The 16850-nt window shown below is 51.3% G+C and overlaps 8 protein-coding genes across 8 annotated transcripts; 5 read left to right on the top strand and 3 right to left on the bottom strand.

Annotated features, from left to right (window-relative positions):
• Positions 1-1278: 1278 nt before the first annotated feature.
• COCMIDRAFT_85460 (uncharacterized protein) lies at positions 1279-2314 on the top strand (the record flags this gene model as incomplete). The annotated part of the gene is made up of 6 exons (XM_007686157.1): positions 1279-1315; positions 1525-1572; positions 1685-1717; positions 1767-1881; positions 1933-2114; positions 2175-2314. The coding sequence occupies 6 exons, from the start codon at positions 1279-1281 to the stop codon at positions 2312-2314; spliced, it is 555 nt and encodes a 184-aa protein (XP_007684347.1).
• Positions 2315-3046: 732 nt separating this feature from the next.
• Positions 3047-3631, top strand: COCMIDRAFT_2035 (uncharacterized protein; the record flags this gene model as incomplete). Its single annotated transcript, XM_007686085.1, has 1 exon — positions 3047-3631. The coding sequence occupies one exon, from the start codon at positions 3047-3049 to the stop codon at positions 3629-3631; it is 585 nt and encodes a 194-aa protein (XP_007684275.1).
• Positions 3632-4306: 675 nt separating this feature from the next.
• On the bottom strand, positions 4307-5665 carry COCMIDRAFT_85325 (uncharacterized protein; the record flags this gene model as incomplete). The annotated part of the gene is made up of 3 exons (XM_007686156.1): positions 4307-5293; positions 5349-5524; positions 5578-5665. The coding sequence occupies 3 exons, from the start codon at positions 5663-5665 to the stop codon at positions 4307-4309; spliced, it is 1251 nt and encodes a 416-aa protein (XP_007684346.1).
• A 379-nt stretch (positions 5666-6044) lies between these two features.
• On the top strand, positions 6045-8042 carry COCMIDRAFT_23155 (uncharacterized protein; the record flags this gene model as incomplete). The annotated part of the gene is made up of 3 exons (XM_007686100.1): positions 6045-6305; positions 6362-6730; positions 6780-8042. 3 exons carry the CDS (start codon positions 6045-6047, stop codon positions 8040-8042), a joined length of 1893 nt encoding a protein of 630 aa, XP_007684290.1.
• Positions 8043-8218: 176 nt separating this feature from the next.
• On the bottom strand, positions 8219-8917 carry COCMIDRAFT_23154 (uncharacterized protein; the record flags this gene model as incomplete). The annotated part of the gene is made up of 2 exons (XM_007686099.1): positions 8219-8584; positions 8645-8917. The coding sequence occupies 2 exons, from the start codon at positions 8915-8917 to the stop codon at positions 8219-8221; spliced, it is 639 nt and encodes a 212-aa protein (XP_007684289.1).
• A 1244-nt stretch (positions 8918-10161) lies between these two features.
• COCMIDRAFT_2031 (uncharacterized protein) lies at positions 10162-11511 on the top strand (the record flags this gene model as incomplete). Its single annotated transcript, XM_007686084.1, has 1 exon — positions 10162-11511. The coding sequence occupies one exon, from the start codon at positions 10162-10164 to the stop codon at positions 11509-11511; it is 1350 nt and encodes a 449-aa protein (XP_007684274.1).
• Positions 11512-12311: 800 nt separating this feature from the next.
• COCMIDRAFT_23152 (uncharacterized protein) lies at positions 12312-13751 on the bottom strand (the record flags this gene model as incomplete). Its single annotated transcript, XM_007686098.1, has 1 exon — positions 12312-13751. The coding sequence occupies one exon, from the start codon at positions 13749-13751 to the stop codon at positions 12312-12314; it is 1440 nt and encodes a 479-aa protein (XP_007684288.1).
• A 1507-nt stretch (positions 13752-15258) lies between these two features.
• On the top strand, positions 15259-16701 carry COCMIDRAFT_85292 (uncharacterized protein; the record flags this gene model as incomplete). The annotated part of the gene is made up of 6 exons (XM_007686155.1): positions 15259-15408; positions 15460-15564; positions 15613-15796; positions 15846-16047; positions 16095-16162; positions 16232-16701. 6 exons carry the CDS (start codon positions 15259-15261, stop codon positions 16699-16701), a joined length of 1179 nt encoding a protein of 392 aa, XP_007684345.1.
• Between the last annotated feature and the right edge of the window lie 149 nt (positions 16702-16850).

Here is a 16850-nt window from a genome sequence, read left to right as displayed (position 1 = left end):
TTAGTGCGGCGAGCGTTCTCTTATGCTTTGGGACATTGTGATGATATCTTCAGCGAAGTTCTGAGCAGACGTTGTTTAGGATGAACCGAGGATCATCGTTGGCCGAGACAGACAGGGGTGCGGTTGGCGCCTCTCTGGCAGACAGGTATGTAATCACTGTAATTCCCCGAGTTGAATGCCGAATACTTAAGCCGTCAGCAGTCTTCAGCAGCGGGCTTCCTGATGTTTTTCCCCCTCCTCTTCTGTTTTGCAGCACATGTTCTCGGTGGGGTCGTCGTTGTGGTGGTCGTCGGACAAGCGGTGAATTGATGGGCGCAACCTCGGAGAAGCTGCGGCATTGCTCCACACTGATTGGGCCATGCCCCCCCCCCTTGGACTGCCGGAAACGGAGTCCGAACAAGACAATATAGACGAGTCGAGCAGGCTTGTGGCTGAGGCCTTGCAGTATTTGTTCCCTCTCTGCCCATAAGGTCGGTAATGCTTTTGCATATCGAGTCGAGTCATGCAATAGAGTAATGACCGGCTATCCAAGGGGTCCCTGGACTGGCTGAACGATGCATGGATGCATCAGTCGATCATGTCTGAGTACATGCATAGCTTTGATGGATTTGAGTATGTATCATAAGAGAACATGCGATCTGCAATGCAGCTCCTTATACGCATAATGACTTTGGTTGTAAGAACTGTCCAGTCTCTCGCCGCAAGTAAGGGTTGTGTTGACATGTTCCAATACCTGGTTGGTGTGCTCGGACGTTGAATGAATATCGCCAATGAATGTCGCCAGATAGCAAATCGTCACGCATCCCAGCGAGAAGGACTGCACAATAAGGTGTGTTTGAAGTATTTGATCGATTGCTCGGCAGCGTGCGACGTCTCGCCGATGGCTGGCCCAGGTGAGACGTGCGCAAGCGTGATACGCCGCCGCACTATCATCATCGCTCGTGATCTCGTGACGACTCCCTCATCTTCGTGCCTTGCGCCCGTCTGTTCCTGACTCCCAGCACGTTGCGCTCGACAAATACCACTCCAAAACCCATACACGCAACTCATACCGCGCTCGACCAAATCGAACCTCCCATTTGACCAACACACCACCTGCCCTCTCCTAGCCACGGCGCCCCTCTTCCGCTATCGATAGCCCCGCCGCCTACTCCACAACAGCTCCGCCGCCACTCCGCCCTGCGCGACATCGCTGCAAGCTTCCTACGACTCAGCGCTGAATACAAGCATTGCGAGAACAAGACCTGATACACTCGCCTATACACGTCCTGCGCCAAAATGAGTTCGCCAAAGAGACGTATCGAGACGGATGTATGTGGGACCTGAACCCCCTGCCATTGTTTGTTGGATGGACAAGAGCTAATTGAGCACCCTGCCCGTAAACACAGGTCATGAAGTAAGTCGCATAGAACCCCTTTGCGCATTACGATGCTAACAAGTAAATAGGATGTATGTCTAATAACCTGGCACCTGTTGCAGCAATTCGCGCCACAGTGAGGGCGACACAAGAATGCCAGCTGACAGCCCCTAGGCTCATGAGTGACTATGAAGTAACTCTAGTCAATGACAACAGTGAGCAATCACCCTTTCACCCCATGAGTACTCTCCGCTAACATGTCCTAGTGTCAGTTCATCTTACCGTCTCATCTCCCATGCGTCCACCTGCTGACATGTCATAGGCAAGAGTTTTATGTCAGATTCAAGGGTCCGTCGGAAAGTACGTCGGAATTCCCCTGTCTCGCGTACCGCATACTAACCACAGACAGCTCCATTCGAAGGCGGTCTTTGGAAGATACACGTCGAACTGCCAGACCAATACCCCTACAAGAGCCCCAGTATCGGCTTCGTGAACAGGATATTCCACCCCAACATCGATGAGCTGTATGTCTTTGCCTTTTATCATCCCCTCGAACCATCTTCTAACATCAAAAGCTCCGGCTCTGTCTGTCTGGACGTCATCAACCAAACCTGGTCACCAATGTACGACATGATCAACATCTTCGAAGTCTTTCTCCCCCAACTCCTTCGCTATCCCAACCCGACCGATCCTCTGAACGGAGAAGCTGCTGCTCTTCTTATGAGAGAACCCAAGAGCTACGATGCCAAAGTCAAAGGTATGTGCAGTGTCAAATTACTACTGTATGCGGGCCAGGAACTAAGAAATAAATAAATAGAGTACGTACAAAAGTACGCAAGCAAAGACACTGCCGAGGACTCTGACAAGGATGATGGCGATGATGACGAAATGAGCTCAGTCGGTAGCTATGAATCTGGCGATGAAGATGGAGCTGCAGGCAACATGGATGATATTTAGATGATCATACTGGATGTGACCTGTCTTCCCCTATAGCCCTTTTGTTTGCTTTCTCATGGCTGGACGTTCAAGGCGCTAGTGTGGCGCACACATAGGCTGGATTTCTTCATCTTTTGCTCTCTTGGACCACGCGGGTCGGGCTAATGACCTAGTTTTAGGCAACAGCATTCTCTGTTATGCTCCTTGTTCGTATATGAAATACCATAATAGTGTTCCTATTTAGTGTTCCTATTACGTGCATGATGCACATGTATTTGTCGTGCGACCAAGTCTTTGTTAACCTCCCTTTATACATTCGCCCACTTTCCGCTCACCTAGGTTCATTCTTGTTTACCTCCTAATCGGTCCTGCCTTTTCACGTATGTTTGTTAGCGGTATATTGGTCCTAGCCATGAACAACACCAGACGCCTCGCCCAGAGCAGCATGACAAACAGATGATATGCCGCTAATGGTATGATGTGCGGCTGTTTATTGGATACTGATACAGTAGCCGCTCGATGCTCCTACCAAAAGGATATCCTGTCATAGTGAGCGTGAAATAGCTTGACATCACAAGATGCCATATCGTTCCTTTCACTTTCACTTGACGCGTTTCCGGCATGTATATAAACCCCCGTTGCCAGTCCAACCCCTTTCGCTCCCAACAAATATCAACTTTCATAGCATATCCTTGCACGCGGTATTAGTTCAACCCCTCCTGAGCAAGCACTCAACCACTTAAGCCAAAAACAATGGCCCCTCGCACTAAGCATGAGCCCAAAAAGCATCACCACACCAACCCAGGTGCTAGAGATGGTCAATATCTCCATGCACACACTGGTGCCGGTGTCAATAAACCTCGCTCCGTCAGCGGTAGAGGTAACAGCCGTATCAGCCATACTCGTATCCCTGAAGAACGTGTGTTAGAGCATCTCAAAATCCACAACGAACACCATCATGGTAAGGGCGACGGCCGTAATGGCACCGGTAAACTTCATACCCAGCACCATCGTGCCCATCTCCCCAACGACACCGACCGCAGCGACTCAAACACCACTGCTTCGCGTGTTCCCATCAAGAAACACACCTCCAACTCCACCACCATCAACTCCCCCAACATCAGCACCAGCACAGTCACCCGCACCCGCACCCCCAACCTCATCCCCCTTCGCCCCCTCCTCCCTCCCCGCCGCCGCCCCATCGACCCCGTCAAGCGCGCCTTCACAAACGCTAACCTCCGTGCTATCATGGCGGATAAACCGTGGCCCAAGCAGCGCAAGAAGGCAAGTGCGGAGAAGATGGTGTTGAAGATGGGTATTAAAAAGGAGTATAAGTGAGCGCTTGACAGAGTGCTCGTTTATTGGAAAAGTGCTCGCTTAGTCCAGTGCTCGGTAGAGCGCTGCTTAAGGTGGAATAAGAGAGGGAGAGGGGTGTATGAGTCGAGGGAATGAAGCATGGAAAGGAAATTCATTGGGGAAAAAAAATTAAAGGGAATGAATGGATGAGCAAAGGGAAAATAAGCCTCGATCATGTAATTAGGTCAAAGTGAAAGGGGGACGAGAGGCTAGAGTAAGGGAAATTAATCAAGCGGTTATATATATGGTTCTGTAATTTCCATTTGGTGACTGGGTTGAGTGAACATGTGGGGGGAGGCTGGGGTGGTGGGGGGTGAATGTGTGGGGTCCAGGAGGGATGGATCTGGGTTAGGGCCGACTGGATCAAACTGCAAGTCGAATATTTCGGACAAGCTGGTGAAGTCGCTGGTTGCTAGGGTGATGGTCATAAGAATATAAAAAAATTGTAGGAATTGATTCGGACTCGATTCGAGCACTTGCCCTATTTATTTTTCTAATATTGACGGAATTTTACGGAGTAAAGTTACTGCAAGTTTGAATGCAAGTAGATCTAACTTAGTTTCCATCCACGCTCCCCAATCAACTAGCAGTCGCTCTCCAACATACAAATCATACATACCAATCACATCGAACACACTTCGACAATCACAAATCTACTCACTTCCTCGCCGCCTCATCCGCAATCAAAGCCTCAACATCCCTCTCCATAAGCCACGTCCTCACACTCTCCATAACCGTACTCAGCGTCTGCCCCCCTTGCATCACATCATCCAAATCATGCACCGTCGTCCCGCTCCTATGATCCGTGACACGCTGCTGTCCCCAATTGTACGTGCGGACTTTATCTCCACGCCCCATTTTGGCTACGCCAATGACGCTGCGACGCATATTCGCCATTTCCTCTTCACGTTTTTCGCGGCGGGATTGCGCGATGCGGGAGCGTAGGAGTGTCCAAGCTTTCTCTTTGTTCTTGTGCTGCGACCGCGAGTCTTGCATTGCGACTACGGTGTTTGAAGGCGTGTGTGTTAGACGGACAGCGGATTCGGTTTTGTTGACGTGTTGGCCTCCGGCGCCGCTAGCGCGCATGACTTCGACTTTGACTTCTTTTGGGTCGATGTAGTAGTCGCTTTCTGGGTCGTCGAAATCTTGTTCTTCAGCGGAGTTCTCTTGGAGACTGGGGAGTACGTGGACGGATGCGGCGCTTGTGTGTGTCCGGCCTTTGGTTTCGGTAGCAGGCACGCGTTGCACACGGTGGACACCGGCTTCACATCGAAACACACCATAAGCATTTTCATCTTCTACTTCGATGATTGCTTCTGAAAGCGGTACCCCGGCTTCTGTTGTGCCGTTTACGTTTTCGTATTTCAGGATGTTGGTCCGGAAGCCGTTGCGATTGCAAAAGGCCTGGTACATGCGAAATAGATCGCCGGCGAAAATGGCCGCTTCTGACCCGCCTGCACCAGGTCGTATCTCCAGCAAGCATGGCAAGTGCGCAAAAGGATGTACGGGTACCAGTGAAGTGATGAGATTTTGTGAAGCAGTGGCGAGCTGTGTTCGAGTTTCCGCAAGGTCATCTGAAGCAAGTGATCGTAATTCTGGATCGGTAGAAGGATCGTGTATCATCGAGGCAAGCTCTGCTACAGACTTAGTCCAGATCAGCATCCATACTGCTTGTAACATGTGTCCATCTTGTGCCTACCTCATTGGCCTTGTTCCATTCTCCCAGAGCATTCACAATGGGGCTGTACTCGCCCAATTTCTTCGCCGCACGCGTATTGAAGCCATTGGAAAGCTTTTCTGTAAGTACCTTGTGCTCTGAAGTGATTGCCTGGGCTCGAGCAAGGAGGGCTGGCGGTATGGATTCTGGTGATGCAGCTTTTGTGGTAGTATTAGTAACATGTCATAGAACATATATCCACACTACTCACCCGAGCTTTGCAGACGAACACTGCGCCTAAGCAGTGGCCTCCCTATTCGTGAAAGGCAGCCCCGACATATCCAGGGCGCTGCAAGCATAGTCGTGGACATGCGAAGGATTTGAACTGTGACGAAATTCTAAAAGTCCCAACGCGCATTCCGATCGGTTCGGAACGCAATGCACGTGACGTCGTCTCTCACAGCTCGCAAGGGTCACACCGCTTTAACCACCTTCCGCATGTATATCGTTCGCGTCTTGCCAGAAACGTCATGGACACTTATCGGAGGCCGCTGCACCCTGTCCCGAGGTACTTATCGAGCGAGATCGGCACTGCAAGCGGCATCGACCATCTCCGGGGATAACCGTCGTACATAAAAGAGCTATGTCAAGTACTACATTCATAAACTTTCCCTGTATTCATAGCAAAGAAAAAAGCTTCAGAAGCTGCCCCCAGAGCTCCAGTTACCTTTAGACATAATGCCGCCTACTCCACGACGAAGCAAGAGGACCAAGGCCAACCACGACCCGGAGCCTGAGCCTCAAGCTAAGAAGCAGCGGCTTGCAGAAGCTACTACTGTTGCAGGCAACCCAAATGTGTATCCTCATCCTGAACCCCAGTTTGTCCACTTCCCCAGCCGGCGCTCCGTGCTGCACAGCACAAAAGGCATCGTATCCAGCACCCAGCCACTCGCCTCAGCAGCTGGTGTTGAGATTCTGAGGAAAGGCGGAAACGCAGCTGTATGACGTAATCTATTACCCATTACTATGTGCAATATAACTCACAATTTTACCAGGATGCGGCTGTAGCTGTGGCGGCAGCTATCAATGTCACGGAACCAGGCTCCACCGGCATTGGTGGTGACATGTTTTGCTTGTACTACGATGCAAAAACGAAGAAGGTTTCAGCGCTGAATGGATCTGGCCGCTCGGGCGAGAACGTCACGCTTGAGAAGGTTAGGAAAGATCTTAATCTCGCGGATGGCCAGCATGGCCAAATACCAATGGATCACGTGCTTGCGGCCACAGTTCCTGGCGCAGCAGCAGGATGGGTTGACTGTGTTGAGCGCTTTGGTAGTGGAAAGGTCAGCATGGAGGATGTCCTCGCGCCTGCTATTGAGCTTGCGGAGAAGGGATTTCCAGTATCTGAGCTCTCTGCAACGTTTGTGAGTAAAACCAAGTGCTTTCAAGAAATGCCTGCTAAGCCTGTGATAGTGGGCAGCTAGCGAAGCTGACATTCGACGTGCTTCACCCAACGGCCATGAAATGCTGAAGAAAGACCCATCTGCCAAAGATGGCTGCAGGGCACCGAGAGCAGGGGAAATCATGAAGAACACAACAATCGCGAACACGTTCAAGCTCCTCGCCAAACACGGAAAGAAGGGCTTCTACGAAGGAGAAGTCGCGGAACAGCTTGTAAAGGTGGTGCAAGATCTTGGTGGTTACCTCACCCTGGACGACCTCAAATATCATGCGGAAACCGGGTCCGAGCCTGTCGACCCCATTTCGCTGAAATACACTGGCCAAGGCGTAGGAGAGAATACTAATGGCGGTATCGAGCTGTGGGAGCATCCACCAAACGGCCAGGGCATCGTAGCTCTGATGGCGCTAGGCATCATCCAAGAGCTGGAGAAGCAAGGCAAGATTCCTAAATGGAGCGTCAAAGACCACAACAGCACAAGCCATCTGCATGCTCTGATCGAAGCGCTCCGAATCGCCTTTTGCGACGCGCACTGGTTTGTTACCGACCCCAACGTGGTCAAGGTACCTTCAGCAGAGCTCATTTCAGAAACGTACCTGGCAGAGCGCGCAAAGCTGTTTAATCCAAAGAAGGCCATTTCAGCCCCAGTCCACGGATCGCCGGCACATCTGCAAAGCGACACGGTGTACTTTTGCTGCTCGGATCAAGACGGCAACGCCATTTCCTTCATCAACAGCAATTATGGCGGCTTCGGCACGGGCATCATCCCCAAGGGCTGTGGCTTTACGCTGCAGAATCGCGGCGCAAACTTTAGTCTGGACAAGGATCATCCCAATGTCCTGGCGCCGAGGAAGCGACCGTATCATACCATTATCCCTGGTCTGACCACGTATATCAACGACGGGAGCTTGCACTCTGTGTACGGTGTCATGGGCGGCTTCATGCAACCGCAGGGTCACGTGCAGGTACTGCTGAATCAGGAGGTGTTCAAGCTCAACCCGCAGGCTGCGCTCGACTCACCGCGCTTCTGTATCGGAGCCGGTATGCCGAGCGCAGACGGAACTATGACGGACGCGACCATTTACCTGGAAGAGGGCATTGACGCAAAGGTGGTCAAGGAGCTCAAGGCACTGGGGCACAGTGTGCAGCAGCTGAATGGTTACAAGCGGGGCATGTTTGGCCGAGGCCAGATAATCAGGCGGCATGAGGACGATGGCGTACAGGTTTGGAGCGGAGGCAGCGACATGCGGGGTGACGGCGCGGCAGTGCCGTTGTAAGTCTGTGTGTTGGTTGACAGGTGGCTCGTGGGAGTTGGGTAACGTCTAGTCATGAATTTAATGTCAGTCACGAACACAGTAACCGGTAACCATGGTCTCGGAGACTTAATCAACGGGTATCGTATTTGCTCTATATTTCCCTGCGTCGAGTCAGCGCACGTGTGCAAGGCAGCCAATCATTGTCCTAATGGCTTTGTCTTGCCATTCCTCTTCCTCCAACTCCGAACTCCGTTGTCAATCTCCTCTATTGTCACACCATCTCTGATAAGTTGCATTGTGACGCCTAGCACCTCTACATTTTTATTTCGAGCCTCGTCGTCAAAGAAGAGCATGCCTTCGTACTCAAGGCCGCTGTCCCTGTGTATGCGCTCAAAATGTGTCGTCTTGTTGCCGGGGTATATTTGCAGGTGGTCAAAGTAGTCGATTGCGCGGGATGAAGAGCCAGATGGGCTGAATATCTTGAGCAGCTTCAGCATCTCGCGACCGAGGTCTGGGGCGCAGGTGCGAGAGGCAGCGCCGATGAGAATATCCTTGGCTTTGAGCTATGGCAACATGGTTAGTTGTGGAAGTGGTCAGATGGGGGGGATATGGAGCGGTCATACTGCTTCCAGGATACCCCCGACGTCACTGTAAAAGCCGAAGCCCTCGCCATATCGGTCCTTTGCTTTTAAGCCGCCTTCGGTAGGCTTGAGCGGGGCGGTAACATGCGTGTCCACCCAAAATGGCCAGAGAGTGTAATCGAGGTCGAAGACGACTATTTTTGGAAGCGGCAAGCCATCTGTGAATGTGGCTGGCCATCGGACCTTTGCTGAGGAAGCTGTGGTGGTAGTGGTGTCCGAAGCGGGGGTGCTGGTTGAGGGAGCGCGGCGGGGCATGGTTGATGTTGGCGGGCGCACACAGTAGTGTACAGTAGTGGTGGTGAGGGTCTTGTCAGTAGGATGACAGCGGAAGGGGACGCAAGGGTTGTTGGAGACAGGAAGTGAGATTCGGCCAGATTGGGTGTTTTAGTCTAGGTAAACAGCCGCGTGTGGCGCGTTGGTCGCAAAAGAAGAAAAAAAAGATAGGCGATGACGTAGACGCGTTGAATCGGCGTATCCAGGTATCAGGTAAAGTGCTGATATCGTAAACAGATAAAAGGATCACTGCGCCGTACGTACTCTGTGCAGGTACGTATTTCGCATTTCCCCGCAAAAAAAGCTCAGAGACACAGGCCCTGGTCTGTTAGGTGCTTCATGGAGAACAGCCATATATTGCCGGCGCAGCACATGGGCCTTCGGGTGCAAGTATGGCGGATGCCGATTAGATAAGGAATAGCCGCGACCAAAAAAACAAAAGGCAACGAACAGGGCCTGAAACGACAGGCAATTTCCAGCAGGTGATTTGCAGCAGAGGATTGGCGGTGACGGGGGCGAGGGCGAGGGCGGGCACATGGCTATATCTAAGTGTGCCATCTAGTAAACTCTGTTTGTGGTTGAGGAGGATACTAGGCAGTGGGCCTCGGCTGATATGGGGAACGGATGGGGATGGTTCGTATGGATATGAGAAGTTTCCAAGACGCCGGTTGCTGACCACATGTGTATTACGTCTTCGCATAGGCCAGGCGCCTATTGGGCGTGCAATTGCAGCAAGGCTTCACAGGGCACATCCAGGCAAGTAGGCATAGGCATGGCGAGAGGGCGCCCAGCTGTGCATCCATATGAAGATGGCTGCAGTGGGCCGACATGGTGCAGCACTGGTCTGGCGCACCTTCCCCTTTCAGTCGGCCAGCCACTAATACGTACCAGCCCCGCAAATAACGGGTGCCGGAAGGAATCCCGCCTGACTTGTCGCCGCGGCGTCAGCAACCCTTCTACTACTACACTCTTCTCGCACGCACACAAACACACATATTACCTGCGCACTCATGTCGCTGTAATCCCGCCGTCTCCAGGGCCTCGATGGCGGCAACAGGTGCTCGTTGTACACTCTCCAGTCGCGATCAACACCAGGTCGCTTGCCAGTTCCTTGTCACCCCTCCGCAATCTCCGCGCGTGCACTTTGCACCGCTGCCAATTACTACGCAGCGGCCCATTGACCTCCAGCACAGCACCGGGTGACACCTCGCCAATCATCCGCCACAATGGCCGACTTCAATGAGACAAGATCTCCCCTCACAAACGACAATGTCCAGGCCTGGGCCCGCCATCACTTTGCCGCGCCTTTTCGCGCTTTGCCGCGTGCTGCCAGGCTGCAATGGATCGAGTTTGACGAGAGCTTTACAATCAGCAGAGCCATATGGCGCTCTCTCGGCCGCTCTACTCACAAGCAGCTACTCGTCATTGGCGGCTATGCCCCAGGCCCCGCCGGCGACGACGATGAACCCATTGACCGTGTCACAGCCCACGTTCACGAGGACGAAGCAGAGGTCAGCTTCTATCGCATCACCGAACTCGAAGACGGCAGCAGTGAGCTGTTGTCGGTAAATAGCACCAGCACCGTTGCCTTTCATGCTCCATTTTGTGACGTCGGTGACGATACCGGAGGTTCAAAAGCAATCCACCGCGTATCTGCTCTCATTCTTTACTATTTTTTGGCCGCAGGCCACGTGAAAGAGCTATCTCGCACACGATCAGATCCTACAATGTTTACCAGGAATTTTCGCGACGCTTGTCTGTGGGTTCAGAATGAAGGCGAGCGACCGTTACTACCACCCTCAAGAAAATCAGAACCTTCAACACCATTTGAGAAGGATCCAATTACTGTCCGACCCAAGCGGTCCTCCACTGTTTCAACAACCCGTCCCGTGTCTGACGAGTATCACCATCCTCCAATGAAGCGCGCAGCGACAGACAGCTCAAACATTAAAATTAAACGCGAACGCGACGAAGACTACCCAAACATCCCTCCATCCGCTATCCGCCCCAAAAAGCACCCCAGGCGCACGCTCAGCGAGCAAATCGTTGTCCCCTCGAAACTCCAGGAATCTACCTCAATAGCATCATCAGGATCCATCCTCAGCCCACGCAGTCCCGCTCCCGAGCGCGTCAACCGCGCCCTAACCGACCGAATTAATCACCTCAAAGACGAAAACGCTGGCCTCAAAGCCTCATTAAATGGCCTTGAATCAGAAAAATCTGACCTTCAACAGCGCATGGCCCGGGAATCCCACGCATATCGGAACATGCAAATCGAATCCGACGCCCTTAAACGCGAAGTAGAGGGTATGAAGCGCGAAATGAACGCCATGAAAGAGCGCCTCGAAGGCGTCGAGTCTTCTGGCGAAAAGATGCGCCTGGAAGTGCAAAGATTAGTAGCGGTAGAGAACGCGAGTAAAGAATTCCGAAAAGAGCTAAGAAGCGAAGTAGACGGGTTAAGAGGACGCATCGAGCGAAGCGAAAAGGAGGCCGAAAACGCAAAAGAAGAGCTATTGGCTGTGCGCCGGGGATTAACTAAGGAATTGAGCGAAGCAGTCCAGAAATGGGGTGCGTGAAGAAGAGAGAAGAATTCATGACTTGGATACGTTCGGAAATGTATGGGCAAAGTCTTTTCTTTTTCTTTTTCACGCAGCCTATTGTTCTTGCTCTGGTTTCTTTCCTGTATCTCTCTCCATCTTTGCTCCTGGTCTGGTCTGGTCTGGTCTTGTCAGTTTAGACGCGGTATCCGCGCTACGATCTCCCCGCCCGCCGTATATTTCGCCGGGAACCACGCCGGGTGGCGGCCTTTTCTTTTTTTTTTCATCCACCAATCGGAGTTATATATGGTACTCTCCCGTGGTCCCCTTTTATTTATTTATTTTCCAATCTATTTCTGCGGGCGTTTTGTTATTCTTCGTATTCTTGCTCCATCTATCTTATTGTATGGTCGTGTTCTATTCTTAGTATATATGAAGCAAGCGGCATTTCGTCCACATCATCATCGTCATCATGATTGGTTAGGTGTAGGGAGGACAAAGGCGTATGTATGCATGCATGTATGTTTGTAAGAAGCAAGTATTTGGGTTAATTTTTTCTTGTTTGAAGCCTGGTTAACAAGCTACGTATGGAGTTGAATGGAAATCGTTTTCAAAGAACATTATAATTTTAGGTCGAATATATGTGAGCAGGGAAAACAATGATCTACCACGTATTTAATATATGTCCATATACACCCCTAGTCTATCTAATAAGAAAATGAAACTAACCAAACCTTGTTGATGCAAAATCTATACTCCTCTTCTGGAAACCCCCATCTACCCAACTCACAATACACTCAATCCCATTAAACACATCCTTCCCCTCACTCACACACACCTCAACTCTTCTGCCCACCTTGCTCCCCACGCACTTCCCGCTGAACCCTAGGCATTTTGACCGCGTACTTTGAACTAGCAAGACTAAGCTTCGCTTCACTCCCCGTCACACGTCTGGCAGCCGATGTAACATTCGGAACACTAGCATCACGCTTAGAGCGACGCTGTCGATGTGCAGAACTAACAGGAGCAGCAAGAGCGTCATCAGTGTCAGTATCAGTATCAATCTCACTGTCCGAACTATCTTCCTCAGACGAAGACGACAACGACGATGACGGCGAAGAAGAAGAAGAAGAAGAAGAAGGGGAAGACGAAGACGACGCAGGTCTCATCTTTTGACGTGAAGTCTTGGTAAGTGGGGTCTTGCGGGGTATTCTGGGTGAAGTAGGCGGGGAAGACGACGAGGTGCGGGAAAGCGGGGTGCGTGTTTCGCTTGACTCGACGGTCGAGGCTTGGGATTGCGAGGGGCTGGGTGGGGGAACGATGGGTGTGTCGTCTAGATCTATGAGGTTGGGGGTTATAGTACTAGTAGATGATGCAGCTGAGTGTTCAGTTGATCCCTGACGAAGCTTGGAAACGCCACCATTACTACTACCACCACCACCGATCTTCTGTACCTCACCGCCGGGTGTATATCGATCTTCGAATCTATGGGCGCGAAGCGTCATTGCATCCGTAAATGATCGGGCGGATGGAGGCATATTTTCCTCAGAAGGCGGCTCCAGACCCTGACTGCTTGCTCCTCCGCCTAGTACTTTGCGCTGCATCCACGTTAGTGGCTTGGCAGGAGACACTGCATTTCTCTCCCTCCACCAGCGGGGAGTGCCGCGGGTGAAACCTAGCTCGCGGAGCTTTTCGGTTCCAGGCATTTCGTGCTTGTATTTGCACCCCGTGTGCATCCATCTGCATTCGCCGGTTGCGATCCAGTGCGTGCAATATACTTTTTTCGAGGGCTCGGGGCTGGGGTTAGAGTGGTTGTTGTACCCTGATCGCTGGGCTTCCCTCTGGTACACTGAAGCCACGGCGTCGGCTAGCGACGACTGGCGCTCGGAACCGGTGCTGGACGGCGTCCCGAGACAGTCGTATGGTGATTGCGGCGACAATCGGCCTGCACGACTGAGAGCTGTCGTTGTGTACTGCGACTCAGTCCGGACATTGTGGTCAGGCGCGAGATATTGAGGTTTCCCATCTAGAGAGCAGTGCGAAAGTCTATCGTTGGTAATGGGCGCTTGGACTGAGAGTACAGAAGCCGCGTCTTTTGTCTCCTTGAATAGTTTCCAGCCCTGGTCTGACATTTGACGATGCGTAAGTTGCCGCGGAATCCCCTTAAGTTGGAATGGTAGCTGATCGGCTGGTATGAGTGGCACCATGGTATTTCCGCGGAGAAGATAGAAACGGACATCTTCTGGTAACGAGCAGATATTCTGGTATTGGGTGGCCATGGTGGAAACAATACGTACTATACTGGTGAGTAAGGACTGCGGATATGATGACTGGATAGAGAATGAAAGTTAAAATGCAGAAACCAGAGGGTTGATTTATTCGCCATGGGAAGACTGTGCTTTGAGACAGCAAGCAGAAACATTGGACAAAGGCAGCAAACGGCTTGCCATCAAGGTGCAAGCACCCGACAGGCTGTTGCTGATGGCCGTTATCCGCACCACTGCCTGTTTCCATCCTACTTGCGGTTTATGCATGCTCAGAGGCCTAGATCCAGGAATGGCAAGCAAAGAAAGTCCAGAACAAGCAGAGAGCAGCTGTGCGAAGCCGACATTTGCCCGCAGCTCTCATCAGTGTTGGTGACGTCAATGGTGTACACATGACCCGAGGTGCGACAAGCTCCGAGACCTGCTAGCAAGACGTTTGACATGAGGCTTGGGAGAGGCTGCTAGTTATTCTGTTGGGTTCATAAAGTCAGGACCAGAGTTCGGAGATTACTCCAGGGCAGGTGGAAGAACGGTACGTAAAGTTTGCTTTGCAGCTGACTAGTAATCATCCGTAGGGACCCGGCCTGCATTGGCTCCGGCATTCATGACTACCGGAACGCTAAATTACTTGACAACACCACTCACACGGCACGGAACCTCCCAGCATAGCTGATGCTTTGCGGCTGACGACGACATGTCACTCTGTTCAGAGCTGTGATGAGCAACCCACATCTCCGCGCTGTCATCCTTGTGCAGATTGATTGGCGCCATGCTCAAATCTGCCGAAGCAGACTAACCCTTATGTACCCCAACACCAAGCTTGTTCTGACCGCGCTATCACCTTGGAAGTCCGATATTTGAGATTTTCCGTAATCGCCTTGGAGCGGTCTTACTGTACCAAGACCACCTTGCTGCTCTGGTACCTCCTCCTAGCCTGTTTCACAACACCCCACAGTCAACATTCCGACTGTATGGATAGGAAAAGGTCACTATACTTACAAAGTTCCCTCTTGTGAAACAGTGACCTCTCGGCAGTCGTTTTCTGGCACCTTGCGTCAACGCCCAATCCCTGTACCCCACATCTGTATACGAATGCGCCTCTGATTATGAGCTGTTCATCACTGCCCATCTACCTGTGTATACGGCTAATGAGGCGCTGATCAAAGTCATTGTAATGACTCGAGAGACAAGTATTGCTCATTCCATGCCATCCGCGAGTCAGTAATGAACGAGATCTCCGTTACTAGGCCTCCGCGGTTCACAGCGCCTCTGCCATCCTAGTCCAGGCAATGTGCCTACCGCTTGGCTGGGTCATGCGGTAAAGAAACCGAGGCTTTAGTGGCTGTCTAATAATCCTGCTACCCTTCCTCGCGCCCCCATCTTGTACCTTCAGGATCTTCTTAGAAGAAGAAAAAAAACCTCTTCCTCCTAACATGGACCTGTTCTAGCGAATCATGAGACGACGCGTGGTCCACAAAGCTCGACAACTGACGATACTAATCCAACGACGAGCTACACCACCATGACATCCGATAATCGGAAGCAAGAGGTCCTCGCCGTGGCAATCCTGTTCTTCGTCTTGACATGGGTTACTGTCTGCCTGCGATTCTATGTACGCCTGTGTTTAAGAACAATATGGGGGAAAGATGACTCGTACATGGTTGCAACACAAGTATGTCCACTACTTGCCTAGTAACGCTGCGACACTAACCGGACGCTACAGTTAGTATTCACTGTTTACCTCTGCTTTCAAATCGTTGCAGCGGTACATGGAACTGGTCGCCATCGATGGCATCTGAGCGATCACGATGCAAAGACCGCACTACTAGTCAGTCCTTTGCCTTCTGTTTCAATCCCACCTACTGACTCGAAATAGTTTTGGTACCTGTGTGAAGTCATGTATGTAGTGACCAACGGCCTTCTCAAGTTTTCCATTGGATACTTCTATCTCCGAGTCGCAGTCAAGCGAAACCACATCTGGTGCATAAGGATACTAATGGGAGGTACTGTCCTGTGCTGTTTGATCTATTTGTTCTTGGTCATGCTCCAGTGCTCTCCTGGTAAGTACACATTCAGGCCTTGTACGGCATTTGTGTTGATGATGTTCAGTCTCGGCATTCTGGGAGATACATCCTGCTTCAGACAAATGTATACCAAAAGGCCCAACCCTAGGCATCAGTTACGCTCTCGCCGCTATCAACGCCGCGGCCGATTGGATATTGGGATTACTTCCTTTCTGGATGGTCTGGGGCCTGAATATGAAGACGAAGACCAAGATCGTCGTTGCGTGTATCCTTGCGTTTGCTGCCATGTATGTTGTTCGTACCGTCAGCTTACAAAGTGCTAACAATTCATTAGTGGAAGTACAGGCACCGTCGTCCGCATGGGATACATACATACACTTTATGACGGCTCCGATTTTCTCTGTACGTATTGCGGTTTTTTTGTCATGTACATATGACAATGGCCTTCCATTCGCTGACTGCATTTTCTAGATGCCACGACCGATGTCGCTATATGGAGCACAGTAGAGCCTGGTATAGGCATCATAGCAAGCAGCGTCGCAACCTACCGACCACTGGTATATCACGTACTGCAACTTCTCGGCTTCGCAGATGCACCCTATGAGCAAGGCACATCCTTCGAGTACAGCAACAGAAAGGGCCGCGATTACCGCCGCAGCCTAAGTATATCAGATCTCGTGCCTACAGAAATGGGAATCATGACTTCACATGTCACAGGACCTGCTCCAGCAGGCTGGGGCGGCGCCCCACGGACTCCGAGAATTGTCATTCAAGACGACATATTACCGCATAATACTACGCCAGACGGCCAGATCTTGCAGACGGTGTCGGTACACCAGCAAACCGAAGGGCCACCAAAGCTCGAGCTGCGGACCAGCTTCCATAATAGTCTTGCTAGAGGCAGTATGTTCAGTCTTGGAAGATATCGAATACCTGAATGAAATAAACATACTTAATGTTTTGCTTACAACTATGCATAGATTTAATGTTTTGGATGAACATATCTCTGTGAGAGGGACTTCGTCATATGACATTTATACGTTGTTGGTGTTCAGATTGAGCTCAAAGCTCATCTATCACACACTCTTTG

This window comes from Bipolaris oryzae (genome assembly GCF_000523455.1).
Source record: "Bipolaris oryzae ATCC 44560 unplaced genomic scaffold scaffold_16, whole genome shotgun sequence".
NCBI lineage: Eukaryota > Fungi > Ascomycota > Dothideomycetes > Pleosporales > Pleosporaceae > Bipolaris > Bipolaris oryzae.
This window is presented reverse-complemented; position numbering and strand designations above follow the sequence as displayed.